This window comes from Cygnus atratus, chromosome 3 (assembly GCF_013377495.2).
Source record: "Cygnus atratus isolate AKBS03 ecotype Queensland, Australia chromosome 3, CAtr_DNAZoo_HiC_assembly, whole genome shotgun sequence".
Taxonomy (NCBI): Eukaryota; Metazoa; Chordata; class Aves; order Anseriformes; family Anatidae; genus Cygnus; species Cygnus atratus.
In genome coordinates this window covers 11,938,273-11,963,975 of record NC_066364.1, presented here as the reverse complement: position 1 = coordinate 11,963,975, position 25,703 = coordinate 11,938,273, and the positions used below count along the sequence as shown (strand labels likewise).

General features: G+C 34.8%; 1 protein-coding gene across 2 annotated transcripts in view; it reads right to left on the bottom strand.

Moving 5' to 3' along the window:
- SMC6 (structural maintenance of chromosomes 6) overlaps window positions 1–25,702 on the bottom strand; it is a 35,128-nt gene extending 9,426 nt beyond the window's left edge. Inside the window, exons 1-24 of one of the 2 annotated variants that reach the window (XM_035562535.2) lie at window positions 25,526–25,671; window positions 24,963–25,139; window positions 22,758–22,908; window positions 20,264–20,412; window positions 18,987–19,104; window positions 18,048–18,153; window positions 16,805–16,941; window positions 16,278–16,339; window positions 15,363–15,443; window positions 14,810–14,911; window positions 14,229–14,348; window positions 14,038–14,136; window positions 12,843–12,989; window positions 12,356–12,444; window positions 11,645–11,809; window positions 10,192–10,370; window positions 8,330–8,531; window positions 8,080–8,194; window positions 6,130–6,290; window positions 5,566–5,701; window positions 4,526–4,606; window positions 2,559–2,729; window positions 1,437–1,574; window positions 526–671 (exon numbers count right to left, since the gene is read on the bottom strand). In XM_035562535.2, the coding sequence (XP_035418428.1) occupies window positions 526–671; window positions 1,437–1,574; window positions 2,559–2,729; window positions 4,526–4,606; window positions 5,566–5,701; window positions 6,130–6,290; window positions 8,080–8,194; window positions 8,330–8,531; window positions 10,192–10,370; window positions 11,645–11,809; window positions 12,356–12,444; window positions 12,843–12,989; window positions 14,038–14,136; window positions 14,229–14,348; window positions 14,810–14,911; window positions 15,363–15,443; window positions 16,278–16,339; window positions 16,805–16,941; window positions 18,048–18,153; window positions 18,987–19,104; window positions 20,264–20,407 (2,699 nt within the window). In that variant the 5' untranslated portion in view covers window positions 20,408–20,412; window positions 22,758–22,908; window positions 24,963–25,139; window positions 25,526–25,671. Of the gene's footprint in view, window positions 1–525; window positions 672–1,436; window positions 1,575–2,558; window positions 2,730–4,525; window positions 4,607–5,565; window positions 5,702–6,129; window positions 6,291–8,079; window positions 8,195–8,329; window positions 8,532–10,191; window positions 10,371–11,644; window positions 11,810–12,355; window positions 12,445–12,842; window positions 12,990–14,037; window positions 14,137–14,228; window positions 14,349–14,809; window positions 14,912–15,362; window positions 15,444–16,277; window positions 16,340–16,804; window positions 16,942–18,047; window positions 18,154–18,986; window positions 19,105–20,263; window positions 20,413–22,757; window positions 22,909–24,962; window positions 25,140–25,525 lie in introns of both variants that reach the window. The other variant, XM_035562534.2, reaches the window with a different exon arrangement.
- Between the last annotated feature and the right edge of the window lies 1 nt (window position 25,703).

Below are 25,703 nucleotides of genomic sequence, written 5' to 3'. Positions count from 1 at the left end.
TTCATGAACGAAAACAAGTCAAATTATTACATTTTACCTCTATTTGTTTTCCTTTTAAATGGAAGCTCTCGCACTAAGGAGAAATAATGATTAGGCGCCCCATATCCAAGAGGAATGATTTCTTGAAATTGTTTTCTTGAAATGCAGTCAAAACCTCAAGTAACCGCCTAAATTCTACATTAGCTACTCAAACTAGAAGCATGCTTAATGCTCGGTGCATCCCAGAGCAACAGTGAGCTTTGTTCACACCACCTAGTCATAGCTGGGGTACCTCTAAATACTAAAAGAGCAAGTGTCTGATTATTAGTAACTTCAGAGTATCAACCCTGTGTAAGATCACTACAGGGGCAGTTCAACTCTCCTAAGACCAGTCAGTACTGATTGACTGTACAATCATTACCGCACATTTGTAAGTCTTCATACATCACTTAAGTATTAAAACGCATAAACTCAGCGTAAGAAAACTGTTGTTTCCCCAGTCTTTTCCATCTTACCTGAACTAGACAGACATTAAAGATGACTTACTGTATTATTTCTTCTCTGTTCCCATGGTGATTTTTTTCTGAATTTATCCTCTCTCTTAAGCGATTCATTTCTGCATCCAGACTCTTAACAGTTCTGCTGACTTCAATGCGCTCTGCGTAGATTTGCCTAGCCTGTGCAGTTTTTTCCTACAGTAATGTTTGAAATTCAATTGTTACTTGGTTTAAAAAGTCTGTTAGTCTTTGCAACAAATATTTTGTCCTATGGAAAAAAACAAGGCCTCTAAGAAAAAGCAAGTTTTCGTATTGTTCTTTGTGTACAGTTATTACAGCAAAATTACTGTTATCGTCAACAATTTTACTATAAATGTTCATATGTAGGTAGTTACTTCAGTGCTAAGAACTGTACCCATCTGAGAATTTTTCATACGTTCACAGTTCTTGATCTAATACATCTAAATGAGGAACTAAATGCACCCTATTTCAACAGGGCTTAATCTTCCAAAAGTCTTCAGGAATGTGACTGTAGAGTTCGTCAGTAAAGCCAGATTAGCGAAGTATGCAAAAGATTAGGCATGTGATCTGTACAAGAGAAAAAGCTAGCATCCAAAAAGCAAAACAATACTATTCAATTTAACTTAAAATATGTATTTTAGGATTAAAGCATTCTAATCTTTGCATTGCATAAATGTAGAAAAATGAGTCCCAGATGGATAACCATTAACTCACCTATCAAGACTGAGATGGTGCTCTGCCAGACAAAGAGATCTTGATTAATTTATACAAAGTGAATTTTACTTGATTTAGATATGAACAGCTTGGAATACAGCTAAGAAAATACTCAATTTAACTGAGCATTAACATGGTTTGTACGTTGTACAAGAAGAATGATTTATTACCAAATTTTCGAAGGATCCTGACCATAAAACTTCCATTAAAAATAAACAAACCTACCTCTAATTCTTTTTCTTTGGCAGCTAGTAATTCCTTATGTTTTTTTATGCAAGCCAAATGTTCGTTCTTTCTGTCTTCATAGTGCTGCCAACGACGTTTTCTGTTTTCTACCTCTGAGTCCGCTTTGTTTAATTCATCCTATTTTTGAATAACTCCAGATGTGAAAAGTGAACTGTATGGGGTAGATTCCTAAGCATCTCTCAAATATGTACACACCCTTCACAGGTGATCATGCTGTTTTGTTTTCTATTTTATTTTTTGTCACAATAGTTAAATATAACTAATGTAACTAATATATTTTTCAGTTGCCTTCCTTAACTATTTCCTTCCCCTTTCTGTTTGCTCTTGCTTTCTTAATTCTAGCTGACTAAATATCAATACACAATTTATGTGAGGCATACAAGAGATTCCTATAGTGATAATTCTGACTTTTTCCTCATTCCATACAAGTTTCCTCATTCTACAACTTTAGAATACTGTTTATATGCTGGACTCTATTTTCATTTTCAAACCATTAATTCTTGAAAGCATAAGATTATCAGGATTCTATTTGCCAATACCAAAATTTTGCATTTACCTTCAATTTGCTACTTATCTCAAGCTTTCTTAATTCTCTGTGATTTCCAGGTCTCTTCTGTAACCTTGAATAATCAGAACCATATAATGGTACCTTCTGTGATTATGTAACTTCACAGAGTTACAACCATTCCATACAGAACTACAAAATCTATTTTGAAAACTGACCTATTTTGCATATCTTAGCCAGGCCTTAGCAAAAACAAACAAATAAGCCAAAACAACAGATATGATGCACTTAAAGGAGAAATTCAATTAAACTATTTTTCCTTCCTTTTCAATTCCTGACTAAAACCACTTGAAAACAAAATAACCTATCTTTAAACCTGAAATATTATAGCAACAATACTTAACAATCAACATTATCTTCAAAATACTGCCAAGCTTATTTCTTGACATACTTTGGAGGGAACGCCCTATTTCTATTTTCATAGGTAGCTCTTAACTGTATTAGGAACAAACATATTCTTTTCTCCTGCCTCCATTTAACCTCATTCCTGTTGCCACACAAAGGGAACAAAAAATACAACATGGAGTTATTGGTACCTTAATTGGACCAGCAATTTCTTCTACTTGATGAATTTTTTCTTTTATTTCTTCAAATCTTTTTTCAGCCTCCTGGAGAACATTGTTCAGTTCTTCCATTCTTCTGCTTTGCTCCTGCATTTCTTTTTTTGCAGATTCCATCTTTTTTTTATTTTCTTCAGCCACATCTTCCTGTCAAAATATTTTAAAATGAAGAGCAAAAGGAGTACATACATTTGCACATTACTCTACATGATTTTCATTTTATTATCATTACCAGGGTATATGCAATACTCTAAGCTCTCTAATAAGAATAAAAACAGCCCAATGTAATTGCCACGAAGGCTCAAAAGAACAGACTGATGAATTCTCTTGGAGGCCACTAAATCAAATAGCAAAGGAAAATGTGGAACCTCTTTATCTGACTGAAAATTAAGGTGACTTAATTTGGGATGGCTAGGATTTTGTGAAGAATTAACCATGCTAATGATTTACTACAGTAATTTACTAAACAAAGAACATTATGGCTTCCTTCTGGATCTGTGACAGAGGATGTACATTCCATATACAGAGGAATACAGGAAGAGTAAGTGGATTTTCACTGTTCCCTAGAAAATTACACCATTCCTAACTGATCACTGTTATATATACTTTCTGCTCTGAAAAGACAAATATTCCAAAACTTCAGAAAATAGACGTAAATGGAACCTTGTATTGTGCTAAAATTCTTTTTCACAATCAGACAACTGTGAAATCAGCATAGGAATGAAAGAAATAACAAGTGAAAGAACAGCAAATAATACATAGAAGTGATCAGAAAGTGCAGAAAAAAAACACCAATGGAAATCATAGAAAAGACTAAGGAGAAGTAAACATGTAAAACTACCAGCTGCATAAGACTATTGTCAGAAGGCAACAGTAAAAATTTTGTTGTTGAATAATTGTCCAATTTTTTTTTCAATTAAAAAAATAGGAAGACACTCCCCTACAACGAGATATGATCTTTTCCATTTCATTTAAAGGACAAACAATCTACATTTTCCTAAACCAACAAAACAAGATTTGAAACAAAACATAAGAGTTCACAGAATTTGTATTTACCAGTCCTTTACTTTTTGAGTATGTTTTGAAGGGTTTACTCACATGAGTATGTTCACATGCTGAAAGACAACTTACTGGAAAGGTACAAGGTTATGCAAGTTACCTTCTCACTGATCCCATGGCATGGAATTTAACCAAAACAATTGTAGTCAACATTATTAACAGCATTTGTCAGACTGACTCTATGAATTAAGATCTTGATTGTTTGTAGACATTAGCTTATTACAGAGTAACAGCTAAAATTCCATGGCGACCACCAAACAAATTATAATAGATTACCAAACATTTTTACTCTATTCTTAAATTAATAACTATACATTCTAAGAACATATGGATAAGCACTTTGTAGGAATCACAATACTACAATCCTTCCTTAGGATTTTAACTTTAAAACTGCATGATGAGTTTACCATTAACCAAGAAACTGTGGATACAGGACAGAGAAGCAGTGCTGTGACATAATTTACGGTAAAGAGTAATCTTCATCTATGCTTCTAAGATGCTACTTCTGTCCTTCAAACCTACATCACTGCTTCCCAACCCCACCTAGAGTTTTATGGCACTGCATATCTAGAATGATGAAAGAAAATGCACAGAACCTTCCTTTATAACACCACCTTGTCTTCCATAACCCTGCAGTACCATCGGTTTGAAGCAGGTGAGAAATAGAGGAAAATCCAAATATACAAATGAACACTCACCAAAAATACTACCATTGCGATAACTGTAGACTTTCTCTCAAGTATAACATTTTTCACTATTTTATCCAACTTGTGCCCTAGATGGTAATCTACAGTATTTAGTTGTTTCTTATTTTAAATCATTATCAACATTCAAAGACATTATTTCACATCCTTATTAGACATAATTCAATAATTTTTTCTTACCAATACACGGATGTCCACTGACTGGTTTTCTTCTGTATTCTCAAGATCTGCTATTTCTGCATTTGTTGTTCTCATTTTTATCTGGAAAAATATATTAAATTTACCTTATAAGAAAAGATCATATAAGTTCATTGAAGTCAATATAGAAAGTAATATATTCTTTTAGCTTCATTACTTCCATGGGAAGAGTATTCTTCCCACTTACCTATGGAATCCATTTTAATAAGGCAGAACTTGCCCTGAAAGTAACATGCACTTTAAAATCATTATTACTACATTTCCTTTCAACATGAATAAAATATATTTCATATCCTTCAAATACTTGTCTTCATCAAATTAATAAGAGTTCACGTGCCGCTTGTTTGCTTGTTCTTATTTGTAATTTACTTAATATAGTATATATTAGTATTTTACTTATATAGCATTTACCATCTTACGTTGCCTAACAGTAGCGTCATTAGCCACCACATATATGTCCTACCTACCAAAACTGGAAGTCATGCAGGAAACAAAGACTCATGGTTGTAAATGGTTTATACAGAAAATCAGATTAAGCCAAAGTTTAAAAGCATGAAACACTCAATTTATTAAAACATGTAAAGCACATAAATGAAGAGCACAAAGAGAAACAAGATTCTAGGAATTAATAGGCCAGACTTAACAGAAATAAAGGAGAAAGCAGGAAAAAGAAACTTGTATCAAATATTGCAGCAACTTCCTTCCAACTCCTTTCTTGCACCACAAAAAAGAAGTAGAGATTTAATTTGTGAGACTTAGTACAACGGAAAAAAAAGATATTATACAGAACAACAGCAACATATGCCAGAATTGATACGACTTGAATCACTTTGTCCTAAACAATGAAAACATCCTTTAGATACTAGCACGTAGACCCTTGTGTTTTTGCACAAATGCCAAATGAACAAAGGTAAGCATAAATATTGAAAAACTATCACCCACTCAAAATATAGTATAGAAGTCAAAGTGAAATAAGAAAAAAATGATTAGTGTCTAAAGATTAACACAACACCTATTTTTACCTGTAGTTCTTTTTGGTGTTGTCGATGACGATGAAGATGATCTTCATTCTGCCTAATCTCATTTTCAACGGAATACAAACGTCGCTGACATGCTGTCAACTGCGCCTTCCTGTTTGCAACTTCATTCTCCAAATGACTTGGAAAAAAAAAATTGATACCGAGATATTATATACATACAAAGACACAGACATACACGTATAAGTTAGCAAGTGTCAAAAAAAAGGTACAAAAGCACAAAAAGAATCTTAAGTTTATAATCTTATGCATTGGATGGTTTTGCTGATCAATAAAGAAATACCACAGCTCTAAACATAAACTCGAAACATATTTTAAAGAGAAACTAACATTTTGAAAGTAAAGGCATTGAAATAGGAATGCAAAACTCTCAAGAGTCCAGAGTTGTCAAAAAGGAAAATGTAAATCCCAGAAAGAAAATGGAGAAACAGGAGAGTAGTGGAGGGTGGATGTCTCTCATGCACATACATCTAAATAGGCAAACATGCAATTCTAATATTCACGTCAACAAATGCACTTTTTAGAAACACAATGTTACAAGATGCTAACCTTATTTCTGCTTCAACATCTTTGCTGAGATACTTGGGTCTGTGGTAGTCAGAAGAATAGTATCGTCTGTCAAATACTTGATCACCTTCAGCAGTGAAAGCTTCTCTACAATTTCTTGGAGGATTATTAGACTGCATTACTTCACGAGCTTTACGGCTACTCTGAAAGACACAATTGCCTTATCATACCTATAGAAAATCCACCATAATTAAAGATATTACTTTAAAACTAATGGAGAAGTTCTCTCACTCAGAAATCATTTACATTCCTAATGAAAAATAAGAAATACAGAAATGAAAGAATAATTTTAGAGTATGTAGTGTCAAGAATCTGCTTTTCTTTGTTGAATAAGACATTTGTGTTCTTAAACAACCCACTTACTTTAGTTGCCATTTTCTTTTACACTGGTACAAATTTCTCTAAATTGTGAATTCTGTAGTCTGATCAATCCCTTATAATTTGCTCATAACATTACATAAAGGCTGAGGAAATCTGCTGGTAAAAACTACTGTTAGTGCTGGATTAAGTGGCCACAAGTCTGGCCTCTGTCTGAGGAAATTAACATTTATACAGCCAGATTTCAGATTCAGTTGAAGTTGTTCAGGTAGGTCTCAAAGGTGATAATGTTATGAAAATCAGCAGTTGATTAAAGCAGAGGAGGAAGAACAAAACTAGTATTCCTGCCAAAAGAAAAGGATGGGAGATTCAGCCATTATGTATCCCATTCAGTAACATGCTAAACAGCCAGTCGGCTCTGGACTAGACAGAGCATAAGAAGTCTCTTCCAGTAGGAATGCCAGACTGGACACTGGGAAAAGTGTTTTTTAGAGAAAACAGTCCACAAAAATGCAAATTTCATTAGTTCTGCTGCTCATGAAATACCTTCCTTTAAGTAAATAAAGTTAAAAATAAAGACAACCATACATCTTATTTTAATCTTTGAACAGTTTACCTATAATCTTATCTGCTGGAGTTTGTATCTTCAGTAGTAGCAGAAAATTAATTAAAATATACATTTTCTTTAGTGTAAAAAAAAAAGCAAACCATGTAACAGCAGGAAACAGTTCGTTAACATGCTTTTATAATGATCAAAAAACATTATCAAAATTACAAAATCTTAACACAACGCTAGTTGCAAGTTACCTCAAAAGAAAAGTCTTTCTTCATAACTAACTTTTTTGCTTAAACCACTCTAAACCATAAACATTTCTTTGCACCCTCTCATCTCAAATGTTTTAACAGTGCACAGACCGAACTAAAGTGGCTTTGGCTGTTGTGGTAAGTGAAGAATAAGTTAGGCTGTGAACACTTTCAGACAACAGATAATTTCATGTAGGTGTAGGTGAGTGAATGTCCAAAAAGGAGCTTTTGAACTCTCAAGCACAAGCCTGCTACTCGCTAGGTACAACTGGCAGGGGTTGGTTGCAAGTTTTGGTAACACACGGATGACACAAAACTGACACATACTAAATCCATCAATTAGTAAAGAGCCAGCAATTAGGAAACTGATCAGAGGCACACAGACGGTTTAGACTGGAAAACTAGAAATCTAGAAAGACGGTCCACGATGGGTTGTCAGTTTACTCTGTCTCTCCCATGATAAAAAAAAAAAAAAATGGTGTTCCAAGTGGAATACTGACAGTTTATTGAATATCAAGAGGGGCTTTACAGGGAACCCTTCAGTGGAAAGGCATCTGTGTATGGACTGTGTTGTAACACAGATTATTGTTGCAGTTATTGTCTTTAGAGCCATCACGGACTTCATCTCAGTGTGTCTTTAAGTTATGCTTCTGGGGATGGAAAAAAAAAAAAAAAAAAAAAGACAAAACCAAAAAGTCACCACACCTCTACCTGCCTGTCACAGACAAAAAACAGAGGAGGAACTGGATATATACTATACAAAGAGATAATGCCTTTTTTTAAAGGCCAGTAGGGAGGGGAGAGCCTTACTTTAATTAGCAGGATTTTTTCTATACCCCTCACATCGATCAAACAGTTGGCAACCACTGGATCATCTATTTCCAATGCTGTGAGAACTGATGGGAATTCTGGATGATGAACTCCTCTTAAAAAAAAGAACAACAACAAAATACATAAATTTCACATGAAATTCTTTAAATCAGAATTATACATAGTTCTTTCGAACTGATAACAATTCAAACCACTGCAACTATATAACAAAATCCAAAACATAACTTACTTGTGTGTAACATCATAAACTTTATCCTGAAATTTATTTACAATTATTGAAGGTCTAAACCCACGTGGATAATGATTTGCCATCAGTTGCTGAAGAACTCTTTCATCACTATGATTATCACAGCAAAATGCCTGAACTAAGCTCTTTAAACAAGATTCAACAGCCAAGGACAGTTCAGCATCTTTCAGATGAATGAAAGCACCTAAACAAACAAAAAAGACAAGGCTTTAGGAGCTTTGTTTGATAACATATACTTAAGTAATGCATTTTTACCTCTGTTTTTTTTTTTTCTTCTTCTTTCTTTCCTTTTTAAAGAGTCTGAAATAAACCTCTACTACAAGAAGGAAAAAAAGAGTTCACTAAAAAAAAGAAGTGGCTCCACAACAGACAAGCTACCCTGACAACACAGACAATTTGTCTTCCCAGAGGCCTACACTTTTTTTTGTCATTGTTATTTTAAGAAGTTCTTTCAGAGGCCACTAACTCCATTAAGATACTAATTTGATGGCAGCAGAGCAAGAGTATATCAAGACAAAGACTGCTTACTAACTGCTCTAAGGGTGAAGGCAGAGGAAAACTATGCTACAAGTTACCATGAGGATTTCCATTGTATCACCTGTCATCAGTAGCAGTGTTCACACATCCCCACCCTGCAGTAAACACCTAGTTTTCCAAGTACCTACACCGTAGATAAGATACACTGACAGCCGCACATAGAACTGACTCTTTCAACTGTATTTTTTCAATAATTAAACTGAACAGTTTTTGTGAGTTTTTTGTTGCTGTCGTTGTTTAGTACATCAAGCAGGATTTTTTCCTCCATTTCCCTGATTTTTATCAGACCTATGAACTAGAAAAACTGCTTTTCTAATAACTGTTTACTCTATGCTTTTAAATGTTCACTGCATTGCAACACACCACTGAAACACCCAATCCATCCTGATCATAAACTATTCCTCCATTGGTGAGTAGAAAGATTTTGAAGGAAGAGACCTTCCTGCAACACACCTCACCAAGCAAGCAGCATCAAGACCTTACAATCAGACCCAATTCTCCCCTGGAATTCCTGTTAGCACGGTCTATCTAAACTAAGAGCAAAGTCCTCAGCTACACAACTCCCTACCTTATGATACGTGACAAACCCCTTCAAACGTCATAATTCCACTCAAAATTCTCCTGCTCTGCAACACCATTCCGAAATGTGTTTTACAATATCTTCACAAAATTGGAGAGTTGACATGACAGCCAAACAATTTTTTGATTTAAGATGTCTTCAGAAGTAAATTACCCAGACTCAGAAGGGGACAGCTCTAAGATGACAGCATAATCTCAAAGTCTCCAAACTTCTTCCCAGAAGTCCTAGAAATACTGCTAGTATCACACAGTTTAGCCAGATGCCCTTTCCTGAATATAAGTGAACCTTTCATGCCATCCAAATTTAAAAGCAGGAAACCTTTTAAACCCCCAAACTCATTTTTTTTCCACAAATAGAGGAAAGCCTGAAGGGATGAATTAAAAAAAGATGAGTAACAAGCCATGAAACCAAGCCAAAGTTAAGAGGCTGTGCAGGAATTGGAGGGATTGCAAGTTTCACATTGTAACTGCATAAAATACCATAATAAAAACAGCTGCAAAATGAGGAAAAACAGATTTTACCTAGATAATACGATAAAAAGGACAGAAGCAAAAGATAGTCTACCAAAATAAAAACTTTAGTCCAGGAATTATAGAAGAAAGATATATCTTGAACTCCCTGAATAACAAATAGCTTTTCTAAAAGTTCATTGTTGACAGGAGCAGCCCTTCAAGAAAACCTGTAAAGAAATATTCCAAAAACTGTATTTTTCAGCTGTTATTCTTACCTAAAGGTCCAACAGGTTTGCGTTTAAAGTGCCCTTGCCTATAGGCTGTTTCAACTGCTTCAAGAAATGACGGTATATGTTGTCCAAATCTTTTAAAGGTATTTGTTTTACTATCTCTCAGCTCTCTCAGCTGTTTCTGCTTAGCATCCAATTCTCGTTTCATATCACTGTCTTCTCTCCTAAAAGAGGAGATATTTTTTCAGTAGCAACAGCTTACGAAGCCTTAATTTTAGAGAAATAATTATGGTCTTGTTTTTCAAGTATTAGTATAATAGGATAGCATGACGAGAACTCAGTACATCAAAGTACAACTAGCTACAAACCCACAATTATTTTAGAGCTTTAAGAAACATAAGACAAAAAAAAAAAAAAAGATGCCACTTTGCAACATAGTTTTACATGACTTTACCATGGTGAAAGGTACGAAGAAAAAGCACAACACAGACACAAATGCCAAAGCAGATGTAAAACATCGAAATTATATCAAGCAGTACAGAATGCTAGAGATACATATTGATAAACAATTTTACTTGGTGAAAAAAACAACTGAAGCAAAAAGCACAACAGCAAGACAATGTTCTAAGATGAATTTTGTCCTACACAAAGACACCTAACAAACTGTAAATTTGTATCGTACATTGTTTACACAGTAATACATGTTATAAACTAAAAATGACAACAAAATAAAAGATCAATATAACTTTCTATTTTCGTATTTCAATTTCACCCTTTTCTACAAAGGTCTTTAACAGAAGAAAGAAAATATTGGCTTTGATAATTGGTAAAAGATGTTTCGAATAACACATCATGTAAAATGGGCAACAATTCTCAAATCTCTTTAAACAATAAATGGCAACATAACCATAACCCCCTCCAGTAACCACTGCTCAAGTTCAGGTTTCCAAATCACAGCATATGAAAGCTTTGTTTTTCTAATTCATTTATGAGCTAAACAGACATTTGAAGCAAGTGGTTTAAAGTCTCTATAAATTTACATTTAGCTATAGATACAATAATTATCTTTAAGTGTATATAATTTGTTACATCACATTATAGATCTTATGACATCATACCGGGATTTACTAGCATATAAAACATGAAAATAATGCAAATCATAGTCTTCCCATAGGGTGATGATAAAAGAATAAGTGACAGACGATGGGAAGAAAAAAGGACATCAAATTGCAGCATGGATTTAAACCAGCCTTTAAATTAGTATTACCTTTCACCTTTAATAACAGAACAGTTTTGTTAATTCTCCAAAAGTTTCTGAATACTTGGTGGAGAAAAGTTTAGCAATTCCTAAGATAAACTAGGAAGGAAAGAGAAACAACAAACAAACAAAAGCAAATATAGAAACTGAAGCCTAATACTTCAAGGAATGCAAGGAAATGCAGGTATTTAAGAGAAGATCTCTCATAATTTGAAGTAAAAGATAACAACTCTAACTTACCTAAGTTTAGCATGTTCTTCCTTATGTTTATAAACAGCCTGCTGAAACTGATCCATCTGTTGGCCAATCATCACTTCTTCATCATGAAATGCCTGTAACTTTTCCTTTAACTGTGCAATTTTCCTTTGTTTTTCCAGCTTTTCAGGATCTGAAATCCTATTAGCACTAGAACAGATCACACTTCAGTATTTTAAAAACTGCACGATAATTTGCAGGGTTTACTTAATTTTAGTTAAAATGATAAAAGTTTTAACAAAATATTACTTTTGGTATGTACTTAAAACTTTTAGTACGTCACATATAGATCTATGAATCAAAAAACTTGTATTTAAGATTCAGAGCATTCACAAGATCTACAAATCATAGTGATTTTTTTAATTTTAAATTTGCAATCACACAATTCTCCCGTTACATTCCTATAATAATTGTTTTAAAGAGTACTTGTTTTGCAACACTGTATAAAGCTAGAAAAATGTATACAGTCACCAAGGAAAAAGAAAAGCTTTTTCTGCCCAATTGCTTCATGACCTTCCAGTCAAAGTCTTGGTATACAAAGAAGCAGGGCCAGACACATTTAAGTGTTTAACTAGACCCTTCTAAAGATTAAACAACTGTTTTCTGTTACTACAGATTTTCTCATTAATCAGAAGAGCTCACTCTGTACATATCTGTACAATAAATATACACCATAATCACTATATCTGTATTTACCTGTTTTTCATTTCTTCAATTCGGTTACGCAGCTGTTCATCGTCTTTTCCCAGACGTTTCAACTCAGTTTTGACACGGTTATAAAGTACCTGTGAAGGAAACAGGACATACTAGTTTAGCAGAAACAAGAATAATTTCAAGACAGAAATACAGTTTTAAGAAAGTAGACACTGAATTGCATCTGAACAACAAACAATTACTAATACTTCCAATAAAAAAAAAAAAAATCAAATTAACTGTTATACCTTCCTTTTCACACACTAATCATGTTTATGCTGACTGAAGCTGTCCATTGCTTAACACCTGTGTAAAAATATAAATTCTATGACCCTGAAGAAAAGCTACTTGCCAATCAATCACCTTTTTGAACTACACTGAGCTATACTACACATTCAGGAAGCTTAGACATAGAGAAGCACATACGGGTAGAGCAGGAACAGAATTAAGGCTTTAAATCAGTATCAACATTGAAAGTTGCTTTGCCTACCTCAGCTTCATTAACTGCTTTTCTTCTTGCCTGCACATCAGCTTTTAATGAAATACACTGAGGATGCAGGGTTTCTGCTTCTTCACTTATTGTTACTAATTTCTCTTGTATTGTTTTGTACTTTTCTTCTGCTTCATTTACTTTAACCTTTAGGACAAAAAGAAAATAATACACTAGTAGTAATGAAACAAAATTTTCTTCAAAACCTCTTCATGCTATAGAGGAAGTATGACCTAAAAGAATCCATCTGCTGACACATCTCACAAGTCATTCACAATATGCAAAGAGGAAAATTAACATAGGAACACACTCAGGAAACCAAAGACTATCAAATCTTCTTTTTTCTTACTCATGCTTTACTCAAAACACAGGACTCTAACTACAATAAGGCCAAATGGAAAGAGGTGAGACCAGTATCCAGACGATGTTTCTTCAATATTACAGACATGTTTGGCCATACAGTAAAAAACACTTAAATTGTAAAACAAATATATACTTTTTTTTTTTCCATATTAAAAAAAAAAAGTGCCAATTCAGAAAATTTGGAGGAGTTTCAATAGACTGAAACGTTTAAAATAACAGTGCCTAGTATTTCCCTGCAAATGATACGTCATTGCAACTCTGAATGTTTGGCAATATTATTCTTTCCTAATACCTCCAGAAGTTTTAAGTACCATTCAAAGAATCTGTTTAATTTCCAGATGTCTCCTGGAATCAGACATTCATCTTCAGTGCACTGAAAACCAATGAAACCTACATGACAGATCTCTGAAAAATACTCTACTGTTAAAAGAAATAGGCACTGAAGGAAGTACTCTCAACAATGAAACAATTTAAGTTGACATTCATTGGGATAAGCAATGGTAGCCATCCAAAATTCACAGTAAAAAAAGCGTAATTACTATCTAAACCTAAAGCATCAGCATGAAAACCACTCACATAACCCCCCAAATAAACAGCAGAAAACAAAGTGTCCTAATATTTTTCTCCAACTGGACGTGGAACGCAAACATTACTATTAAGTAAACATTTACGGATGGTAACCACTAGTATCTATAAGGCTATAGAGCCTTGACAAAAGCCTAGAAAGTCAGTTTACAAGCTAAAGGAGAAGCATAGTTTTCAATATTGTTTCTATTCTTGAGCCAAGAAAGCAAAGCCAAAAATTGAAATATGGTTTAAACTTTATGTGTACCTGGCATTCCTCTAGCTTCTGATCAAACTTTTCCGTATTTCCTTCTTCAGCTCTGATGCCTTCTCTGATTGGCTGTATTTCTCTTTCCATCTCTCCCACCTAAATATTAGCACATATCAGAATGTCTGCAGAAGTTTAGGAATAATTTAAAGTTGGTTTTATATAAGGAAACATTAGAACAAGGAACTTACCACAGCCCACGCCATTTTATGTTTCAACTCTTCAAGATGATTTCGCATTTCATTCACAAACCCAATGCTTCTGTAACGTTCCTTTTTTTCTTTATAAAGCAGCTTAAGCTCTTGAAGACGCTTAAAAAAAAAAGTTCAATTGTAGAAGCATAAAGCTACAGTGCAATATGAATCACAGAATCGTCTAGGTTGGAAGAGACCTCCAAGATCACCTAGTCCAACCTCTGACCTAACACTAACAAGTCCTTCACTAAACCATATCACTAAGCTCAACATCTAAACATCTTTTAAAGACCTCCAGGGATGGTGACTCAACCACTTCCCTGGAAAGGGAATGAAACGTTGCAAAGATTTTTTTGAAAGTTTAACATCACTAAGAACAAGTCAAAACTACATAGTTTTAACTATTAGTTATTTTTAAATAAATTATCATATATATTTATATTTTATATTTTATAAAATATCTTTTATATTTATATTTTTATATTATATATAAAATATTATTTTATATATAATAGTTTTAGCTATTACTTATTTCAGTGCTCAAACCTGTGTTAATAATTACTGTGACTTTAACATACCTCTTCTCCTTGTTCTATCTGAAGACTTGTATTTTCTTTAGTTTTCATAATATATGAATAATCTTCTTTCATTTGCTCCAGCTGAGTCGCCTTCATAAAAAACTATAAAAGAATAAAAAGATGCATATGTCAAATTTAGTAGCTTACCTAAGTGAACTTTTATATTTACCATAGAAAGACCACTCATTCCAACTGCTATGTACAATAACTGATACATTAAGCAAAATAACTGGTGAGGTATTTTTGAATAATGAAGCAACTCAGCAGCATCCTAGAAAATTTAATAATTTGATCAATACTTTTAGAAAAAAGAAACTTCAAAAAACTGTTTCTGCAAGTGCATGACTGCTACAATCAGGTAATTAAAATCAAGAATTCTGAAAGTTATTTTTTTTCCCCAAATGACACCTCTAAAATTTTCAAACCTGTATTTTTTGCTTCAAATATTTTTCTTTATTTTCCTGGAGTGCATTGTTTTTTTTAATTACCTGAACCAAACTGACTAAAAGTTACCTTTTAACATTTAATCAACGCATTAAAAGATTTTTCTTACCTTATACTTGTCACCTTCATTTTTAGACTGTAAGAAGTGCTTACTCATCTCTTGAGTTAAAACAGACACAGGATTATCTACCTGTAACGTTAGATGCACTACTTTATTTTTATTTTAGAGAAAAGAGATATGTAACTGCGATTAGGGTTGGGATGGGAACCACACACGCGCGCACACACACAAAAACAACCCACACTCCAAACACAAATTTGAATCACAAAAATGACTTTTAAGGAACTCTTTTCAGGAAGAAAAGTGTCTTCTGGAAAGTGCTTTTTTTTTTTTTTATCTATTTATTTAACAAGATTAACATCGGGAATTTCATCCAATGCCATTTAATTAGTCTTTATTTAATTGCCCAAAGTACATCATTCAATTCAGCGAACTGTCCAATATATTCTTACAGAAGTTCCCACAACATAAAATCAATACATAGTAAATTAAGTTTATATTATTTGACAGGCTGAATACTTTGAATATTTTATACTTGATGTACGCTACCTAATCTTTCCTTAATCACTTAGGCAGCAAAAAAAAGATAAAAAAAATCCACCACATTTCTGCAACAGCAAAAGTTGAAAAAAATTTTCAGGGGAAAAATAAATAATTAATAGGCTCCAGGTATGTAAGAAACCTACATCAGCTAAGACTTTCATTAATATGATACATAACTCAAAGTTTGCAGAGTACACCAAACATTTACTTATCTGGTACAGAGTCTTATTCTGCACTATATGAGGTTCATAAAATTTTAATTTTCTTTTGCCTTTGGAAGTGATCATGAAAGAACATGCAAAAGGTGAACTTCTCTCATTTCACAAAATGAAGCATTGCATTTATTTAAAGAATTATAAAATATATGTATTAATATAGTACGTCTTAAATTACACAGAATTTAAACACTGCATCAATTACCTGTATGTTAAAGTGATCCAGTATTCCTAAGAGTTCTTCTTTCTTCGAAGAAACTACAGTCCCTGAGAGAGAGAGAGAGAGAATAACAATTGGTCCAAAGAAGAGACATGCAACCTTCCAATCTTTTGTTCAGTCTAGTGCTTCTTATTAAAGATAAATGACATTAGTAGTTTTGTAGCACTGCTTTAGTCCTAGACAAGTTTTTTTTTTTTTTTTTTTAAATCTTTCCAATATGATATTTGCATTTGCACAGGAATTTGTACTTTTAATTAAAGCCACTCCTTGCCTCAATTCCTCTGTGACAGAATTTAGGTAAATCAGACAATTCAACAACAAGAAAAACCTACAAAAGACATAATACTGTATGACCTCACAACATGCAGAACCTGACAACCGCTTTTCTAACAAAGGTCTAACACGTTAAGGTAAATGCAAAACCACTGGCCTTATAAGAAACAATCTGTCATTAACAACAAGGTATTTAAAGCAATGAGAATATTTAAAGAGCTTTGAAGACTACCACCAACCAGATTTGCTTTTCAGTCTGTAACTTCTGTTTCCATCCAGATTAATGTGCTGATTCACAATAATAGAGTCACCATACACTTCTGGTTTAAATGCATCTCTACCTTGGTTTCGCAATGTTATTGAGATATCTGCAGAACTTTAAAAAAAAAAAAAAAAACACAAACCACCACAGGCAACTGAAATTAGTTCCAAATCAAAAAAAAATCAGAACATTCTAATTTTCCACAAAAATTGTCATGTCTTGTGTAGGTAGTAACTTAAAGTCAGTCATAGTACAAGTAAGAACAAAACATACTGGTGCTGTTTGAGCCAAAACAGACGTGTAGCCAGAAACATTGCTACACACTGTCCTTTTGCACCTTCAGATAAGTTACGAGTCACAAGCAAATAGTTGTGAGAGCAGTTTCCCTCACCTTTCCTTCCCATCTGACTGCCTTCATGTTTAGGTTGCAGAATCAAGTTCCTTTTCGGTTGTTCTACTGTCACCAGACTGGTTTCTGGGGTAAAAAGCTGTTTGGCTTCTGTAAGCCATACCTAATAAAAGTAACCTATAATTCACTGCTTAAAGCATTCTTCTAGGACAGAGCAATGTGGTTTCAATTCTGAATTCAGATTTTCTGCTTCTTAGGTGAGTGATGAAATGTTATTATGTATAAGGCACATACTGCAAAAATTTGTAGTACTAGGCACCTCTGAAAGGAAAAGCCTGTGACACTGAGCTACAGCATTATGTAAACGTAAGCTTTTAAACCTCCTCCCATCCTTTTTTGGTTCCCCTAAACATACTAACCCCACTCTTGCTGCACACAAATTCACTTCCTTCGCATTAAATAATCCACCTGCATATAAACTCACATCACAAGACAGAAGACTTATCTCTATCCTGTGAGCAGTGAGGTTAACTCATTTCCTACGATTTTATTTTATTTTTTAAGAACTCAAATCCTTCTGTAGGATATTCAAGTATGTCATGAAAGCAATATACGAGAACTAGGCAATAAGCAGCACATTTTGCTATGCCTTAGCTAGTTCAGAGCTAGTGGCATTCTACTGGTAAATTTCTATTTATTTATTTTTACTATGGCAGTGTTATGCTTTGTTTTTTGTTTTTTTTTTCCTCCCTTATGAGTTAGACCCAGTGGGAAAACAGAGAAAATGAAGTTAACAAAAGACTGATCAGCTAACCATAATCAAAATCACTAAACTACATATCCCATCTTAAAACAAAAAAATTTTACTTACGTTGCTCCGGTTTTTACGAACATTTTTAATGAGGAACCTCTATTAGTAGCAGTGGCTTTTCCACCAAGTCCAACAATAAGAGCAGTTAACACAGAACTTTTTCCACCTATAGCAGAAGCATTGAAGTTTTTATTTTACTTTATTTTTTTTTTAAAGTTCTTGTGACTTTTTATCCAATTCACTCACATTATAGATTTTTGCTTGACTGCTTATGTATTCAAGCACTTAAATTCCAATTTATGTCAAATACATAAAATAGTCATGGCTGTAGAAATAAACAATTACAAAAAAAAAAAACAACAAAAAAACCCACATCCATTCCTTAAGGTACCCCCCCAAAAATTCATTCTGAGCCAAACTTCTGTTACTATTCTTCAGCAATATGCATTCAACAAGATGTCCTACCTCAGGAGGAAAGGAAACTCCCTTCCTTACAAGCATGCAGAAAACATTTATATGAGAGAAGAAATCAAATACATATTATAATTCAGTTAACTGAAAGGTTTTAAGCTCTATTTAAACATTTACGTTTAATTTTTGAAATGGTCCCTCCAAAAGAACTGAACTGGCGAAAGGAATCACATCCTTCTAAAACAGCTTCTACTTGACATAAACTTGGACAATTACTATGTATTTTAAAATCAACATATGAGCACATGAAGTTTATGTTTGAATTATACATAAATTTATATAATGAAATGTTTTGCACTCATTATCTTTTGCAAACCTCTGAATTTAAAACTTCACTTTTTCATCAGCTCTGGACTACTGGCAGAGACCCATGGGATTCCCGAGTCTAAAACTGAACTAACCTACATTCTTAGAAGTGTTAGCTCATCTATGTATCTTTCTTTTTTTTTTTTCCAAATCAAAATTAGATGTTTTAAATTATTAACAAAAGCAGTCTTTTGGCATACCAATGTTGCAATCAATACTTACTTCCATTGTTTCCAACAACAAAATTGAGATTTGATCCAAACTGAAAAGGTCCCAACATGGAATGGCACATAAAGTTCTTCAGCTGGATACTTTCAATTATCCCAACTTCCCCTACAGTCTAAATAGATATTATGTTATGTGTGCATTTTAATTAAATACATTTCATCTATTTTAAATATGAGAATTCAAATGACTATAATAAAACCCATCAATGTTAACAAACCACGAGAACATCAGAAGGGTTTCATGATATTGTGAAAATTTGCTTGTTATTATATAAATTAAGATCAAAACAGTTACCAAAACTTAACTCTTATCAATGGCAAATTTCAGTTCTTGCCACAGCTAACTTACAATTAATATAAAAGATCAAGATTGTAATACAGTTATTAGAGCAGTAAGTAAAGAGCATCATAGAAAGATTTTGTTATTTAAAAAACACTGAAAAGTCTTAGCACAACTTTGAAAAAGGGAAATAGAATTAAGTTAGGAAGGAGGAAATGAAACTAGAAATGAAACTAGAAATGAAAGGGACATCCCAGTGTTCAACTCATACTATTTTGACAGGTAATTTTATCTGCAATGTTTCAGAAAAGCAATGTTTTTTAATCAAGCAAAGCTTTCAGGAAAAAATAAAGAATCCAATGACACAGAATAGGTACCGTTCAAGAAAATTAAGTGAGGAGTTACACCTCTGTGGATCATAAATCAACCTCAGTATCATATAACATGCAAGACTGTATTTGTGTGCTAAAAATTATTTTAAGAGTCCAACATCAAATTAAAATTTAACTGTTACAGAAAAACAGAAAAAAGGTATTCCCATTTTCAAGTTTCACTTCCAAAACAAGCATTTCAAACATTTTTAATTGTCATTTCAAAGCATCAGCTATACAAAAGAAAGCATCTAATGCTTCTTTTAGTAAACTATTTGTTTTCCTAAATATTTTTTTCTGCTTTTCCTACAGCCCTAAACCAAATATGCCATACTTCTATTAAACAAAATCTTTCAACTTTACTTAGTTGTCAACTTCAGTAGCATTCATTCCATAAAACCAGAATACTGTTATTTTATGATCAACTGTCATAACTACATGACCCACAAAAATATGGTAAGAACAAACATTCAGAAATTCTCATTACAGCCATTATCTCCATTTTCTTTTAGATTAGTTCAGCTGAAGCCTACATACAAGACTTATTTCAACATCAACCAAAGATAGAGAATTTTATACATCACTTTTCTTAGTTTTGGAATTTTTTTTAAAACAACTTACTGACACAGAAGAGAAATTAGTATCAAATGAAAACAGTGAGTTTTCTTCATCATTTGACTCATCACTGTGCTCATCTGTGAATTCTTGCCTCTGTCTTTTGTGGGATCTAGGCTTTGAAACACTTTCTTCCTTTCTCTTACCCATGAGTACTGAAAAAATATCAAAGTAATTATAGTGAGGACGTATCAAACTGTAGCCCAATATGTAGTACTGAATTTAATACTGAAACTTACAATCTGTAAGTTACAAATATGTAGTACTGAAATTAGACTGAAACTTACAACCTGTTATATGAAAACATACCTACAGATAATGCAGACTGCACTTATTTAATTCGATACAAGAAATTCTAAGATCATTGCAAATGTTGCAGTACGATTGACAATTTTGAATAAAGTGATTTGCACAGCCAAAAAGAAAATGTATTAATTATACATGGTTGAGAAATGTCTACAGTGAATATGTGGAATACATAAAGTTGAATAAATGAAAATTTAGATTCATAGTGTTGCTCCCTTCCTGCTTCTGCACACAGCCAACCTGCTTCTGTTAGGCAATGTTACGTGATCACAGTAAACAAAATGCTGTCATTTTATTAATGAACAACAATTCTCTATATAGAAAACATACCTACACATATATACATGTAAATGCTTCCTCTACGAAGAGATAAATAACCCACCTCACTAATACGACTAATAACAAATAAATCCTGCAAAAGTAACAAAGTCTACCAAAGTTGCATATAACCAAACGAACAGGTGTCTAGGATAGTCAAAATTTCACATTTTCTGCAACAGTATCATTAGGGTGTGGTTCTTATTCCCCCTAAACTGCACGTTACACTCTTTATACCTAGAGTCCCAAATTACCACACAAAACATGGACCACATTACTTTTGTCCACAGCAGAAACAAGGTCCTGTTCATACAAAGACAATGCACAATCTTTTTACTTGCCAGCGGTTAGGTCACCTATTGATAAGTGTCCAGACCATGCTCAAACGGATAACCACTACATAATTTTTAGATATCAAAATGTTTCCACAGTTGAGCATGTTCTCTTGCTCAGGCAATGTTGCTTCCTTCCAGCAAAACAGTGGCAGCCAACTTACACACATCTCACCATGCAAAATTCGGAGGTATTAAATGCAATTAATATTCACCATTATAGAAAAATCACTGAATGGCCTAACAGTAGGGTGAATTCATGAAAAATAATAATAAAAAAAAAAGCAGGGTACCAAATCACTTCTTGTCACGGATATATTTGAAGTTAATGAGTAACAGTTTCCCTGTCCTGCTTGACAGATGATATGACACAGGAAAGAAGCCTGGTGGGTCAGCCCAGCAGTTCTTAACGTGACCTCCCGCATCCTGCGAGGGAGACAACAAGGTTCCTGAGAAAGTTAGGTGGGCAGGCACAGTGGTTCCAGCCATGCAATGCATGGTCCCAGGGGACCCCTGCTCAGTAAGCCCTCAAGCACTCCCAGAGCTTCTCCACGGTTCCTTGTCAAGGCTTGCCTGGGCTCTTGCTCCCGCGGTCTTCTCTTCCAGGCCTCTCTCCAGGATGCTCCAGACCCTATCAGTTGCAGGACTGGGTAAAAGACCGGCTTGAATTCCTGGAGCACCTGGTGACTGGCTGTCACCATCACTGGCACTCAGCCAGTAACAGGATGGCAATTTTCAGCAGTAGGATGGCAATTTTCAGGTTACTTAGAGGTAAGTCATCTGTGGATAAACTAAGCGCAGCCAGCTCTCTCACCTGCCTCCTCTGTTTCTCTCATCTCCCTGAGTTCAAGCAACTCTTTACAAAGCAGAATAATAAACTGACTTGAAGGCATTGAAAATTGATGCAGGTTTTTTTTTTTTTTTTTTTTTTTTTTTTTTTTTTTTTTTTTTTTTTTTTTTTTACAAAAAGAAGTTTCCCAACCATTTCACCATACAAATTTGTATGTTTGGGTCAATGTGGAGATAGAGTGCTTCTTTAAGTAGCTTCTTTTACTTGTGCCAGCTTAATGTTCTGGTCAAACTCTAGCCTGATTTCAACAGAAATAAAAGTTTGAAAAAGCTCATACCGTAAAGCACCACAGACAATAAATAGCATTTATTATATCAAACACCACAGACATTAAAATTTGTTACATCACTAGAGACCACTGAATTTCTATTCTGGGTATTCTTTGGGTTTTATAAAACAGTACTTGATTATCTCCTCATTAATTGTCTTAGACAAAGCACACAAATAATAAGAAATAGCATACATCCCTTTCCCTCAAGTGCAACAGACGAACTTCAAAGCAAAGACAGACATGCAATAAGCTTCCCATCTTATCTTCTTGCAATAATATCAGGGATATCAGGTTAAGTTCTGGACTATTATTATGTTAATTAAATATTTACGGGGAATCTGCTATTTCCATTTTATGTTATGTAGTTTAAGATCATACACGTAAAACAAGCAAGCAAATACACTTCATCATTCAGTTACATACCTTTTACTGTGCTACTTTCAGTTTCCTATATAACCATGTCATTATATTACTTGGATCAGGAAAGAGTTGCTTGTATGCTCTTGGAATTTATCCATCAACCGAACATGAAGGTATGCATTTGTTCAATTTGCTGTTCCACTGAAGTCTCACTCTACAAAGAAGAGAAAACACAAGACTTAAATGCTATAATGAATATTAACTAAAGAACAGGGCTATGAATTCCGTTGCTATATAATTTGCACATCTAAGGAAAAGAGACTATGAGAACAGAAAACAAAATAGCCTAGAAGAAAACTCACTCACTTAATCTAAGCATAATGAAGTCAAAAAGAGAACAGTTTGCACTACAGAACTCTAGAAGAATTAGTACTGAAGATAAAATTTAACAGAAACTTAAACTGTATTGAAACAGCCTCTGAAATTGTTATCACAAGTACCAGATGTAAGCAGATGTAACACCTACAGTGCATACAAAAAAGCAGGAAGGCAGTAGAAATTGACCTCATCAACAAGGAGTCCACTAATCAGACCTCACAAGAAACAAAGCTTGAAAAGCTAAAGGGACAAATAATTAAGACACACACACACACAAAACCCACACACAAGCCAACAAGCAAACAAAAAAACACTGAAAATGACATATACTACACTCGAGCTTTACTTTTAGACCGTCTTGGTATTTTTGACAGAAAGAAGTTCATTTTTTTACATTAATCATTTGTACCATGACACACTGATTTTCTTCATTAACTTTTTAATTGAAAAAAATAGTCAATTGCAGTGTCATAGCACTGCTTATCATGATTTTAACAACAGCTTGGGAATACCTGAAAGCAAAGGAAAAGCCGCAGATGTGACCTGCCATTAAAATGTGCAAGTATCATACTGGAAACTATTAAACTGGCAAAAATAAAGATTAGTACAAGTATTTTAATGTATGCAATAGACTAATGGGAAGTCAACAATGAATACTATTGACAAATGTTAACAGAAGTTTGCTTAAAGGACTAGACATCGTATTTTTAAAATGAAGTCTAAATGTACGGTTATGTTGCAATATGAAGTAGGACTATGTTAATGGAAACTTGCAATGACAAAGTCAGGAACATCAATAATGTGAGAACTGGACTGTCATTCAGAAAGACAATACAAAAGTGCTCATTTAATAAAAAATGATCTTTACTAGCATGGAAGGTAAGAGCACAATTAGGAGTAAAACCCACAGCTATTAACTGTGAGTGAATAAGGGCAGGACAGATGTAATTACAAAAACATCACAAGATCACTACAAATCATAACAAACAATTTTCATGCACGTAATGAGAAAGTGGAAGGAAACCACCGTTCCAAGATGTGTCACATGATACTGTGTAAAACTATTAGGACTATTACACGTTATAATAGAAAACTAGTTACACCACTAACATCAAAGTATAGGAAGACAGGCTGTGTGCACCAGAGGCAATATGCACTGCCAGCCACTAATGCTCCAACCAAACCCAGGGCATCCTATTTCCAGTTTCCATTGCAATGCAGTTCTAAATTTTTCTTCCTCCTTTCCTCCTTCCTCCCTGCCTAGCTGGTCACAGCTGGTATCATCCTCGGCAGACAATACACGACCCACCACCAGCAAAACCACCTCACGCTGGCTTTCCAGCAACTTTGTGTCAGCTTGTTATCATCTAAGGTAGGAAACATTTGCCACTCGAAACATCCACTTCAACCACTCTGCAACCAGACCAGCTACAATCTTGGATTGCCTTTCATCCAGTTACCACAACACAGGTTGACAGAAGGCACAGGAACAGACCTACAGTGTTACAGAATGTAACATATAAGAGGAAGGGCGAGAGAAATGGAAGAAAAGAACTGTGATCTGCTGATAAACCTAATTTTTTAATAGATCATGCATGCCTTTGTTTTGGTCAGAGGGAACCACGGTATACCACACTACATTTATTTAAACAGACACAGAGATACTGATAAATGAATTACATGTTAATTCTGGTAGATTATAACAATAAAGGAAAGAAACATACACAGCCAAAAAGGCCTATTTTTTTTTTTTTTGTACAAAAAAGGTATGAGATCTCTCAACTCAGCCAGCTGCTCATGTTATCAGGCACACAAAGCCCATACCACCCCATGCAGACACTTAGCAAGCACCTGCTGGAGAAGCAGCAAGTGATGGCAGCTCTACCTCACCTATGGGGAGGAACAAAATCCCTCTGCTCACACCTCCAATGCCACGGTTACTCCTTGTTTGTCCCAAAACTTGCCCTGGACGACCTGAAAGGACGCAATCACCTCTCCATTGCAAAGCTTATGTCGGTGGATGCACCAGACCAGAGAAACCTCACATCAGTTTCGTTTCTGCCGCAGCTGGGAAGAGGAGGAGAAGAAGGAAGGAGAGGAGGGGAAGGATGAGAAGAAGGAGGAGAAGGAGGAAAGCGCTCCCTAGTCAGTACCTGCCTCTCCCCCTGCCTTTATAATGCCGGATGCCTCGCGGCAAACCCCATGCGCTACCCCTGAGTAGCAGGCAGGCACCAGGGGGAAATTTCACCCAGCTCGACCACCACAGGGACAAGTCAGAAACCGAAAAAACCCACCCTGGGGCACACAAAAAAAAAAAACACCGCGGGGGAACCCATCCCCGGCAGGCTCAGCGAGGGCCCGGCCGTACTCTGCTGACAGCAAGCACAGCAAAGCACTGCCGCCACCGGGACTCCTCATCCGGCCCCACGAAGATGACCCATTCCTCATCCTACCTCTCCTCGATCCCACCGCCAAGCGGCGGGACCGTTACAACCGGGTGAAAGCCGCACTCCCGCGGAGATTCCGAGCCCAACACGGCGGGGGGGGGCGGCCGGCTGAGTGCAACGGAACAGCCGCCACGGGCGCGGCGCCTGCGCGCTCTCCCAGCCACCTCCCTGAGGGGGCCGTTTC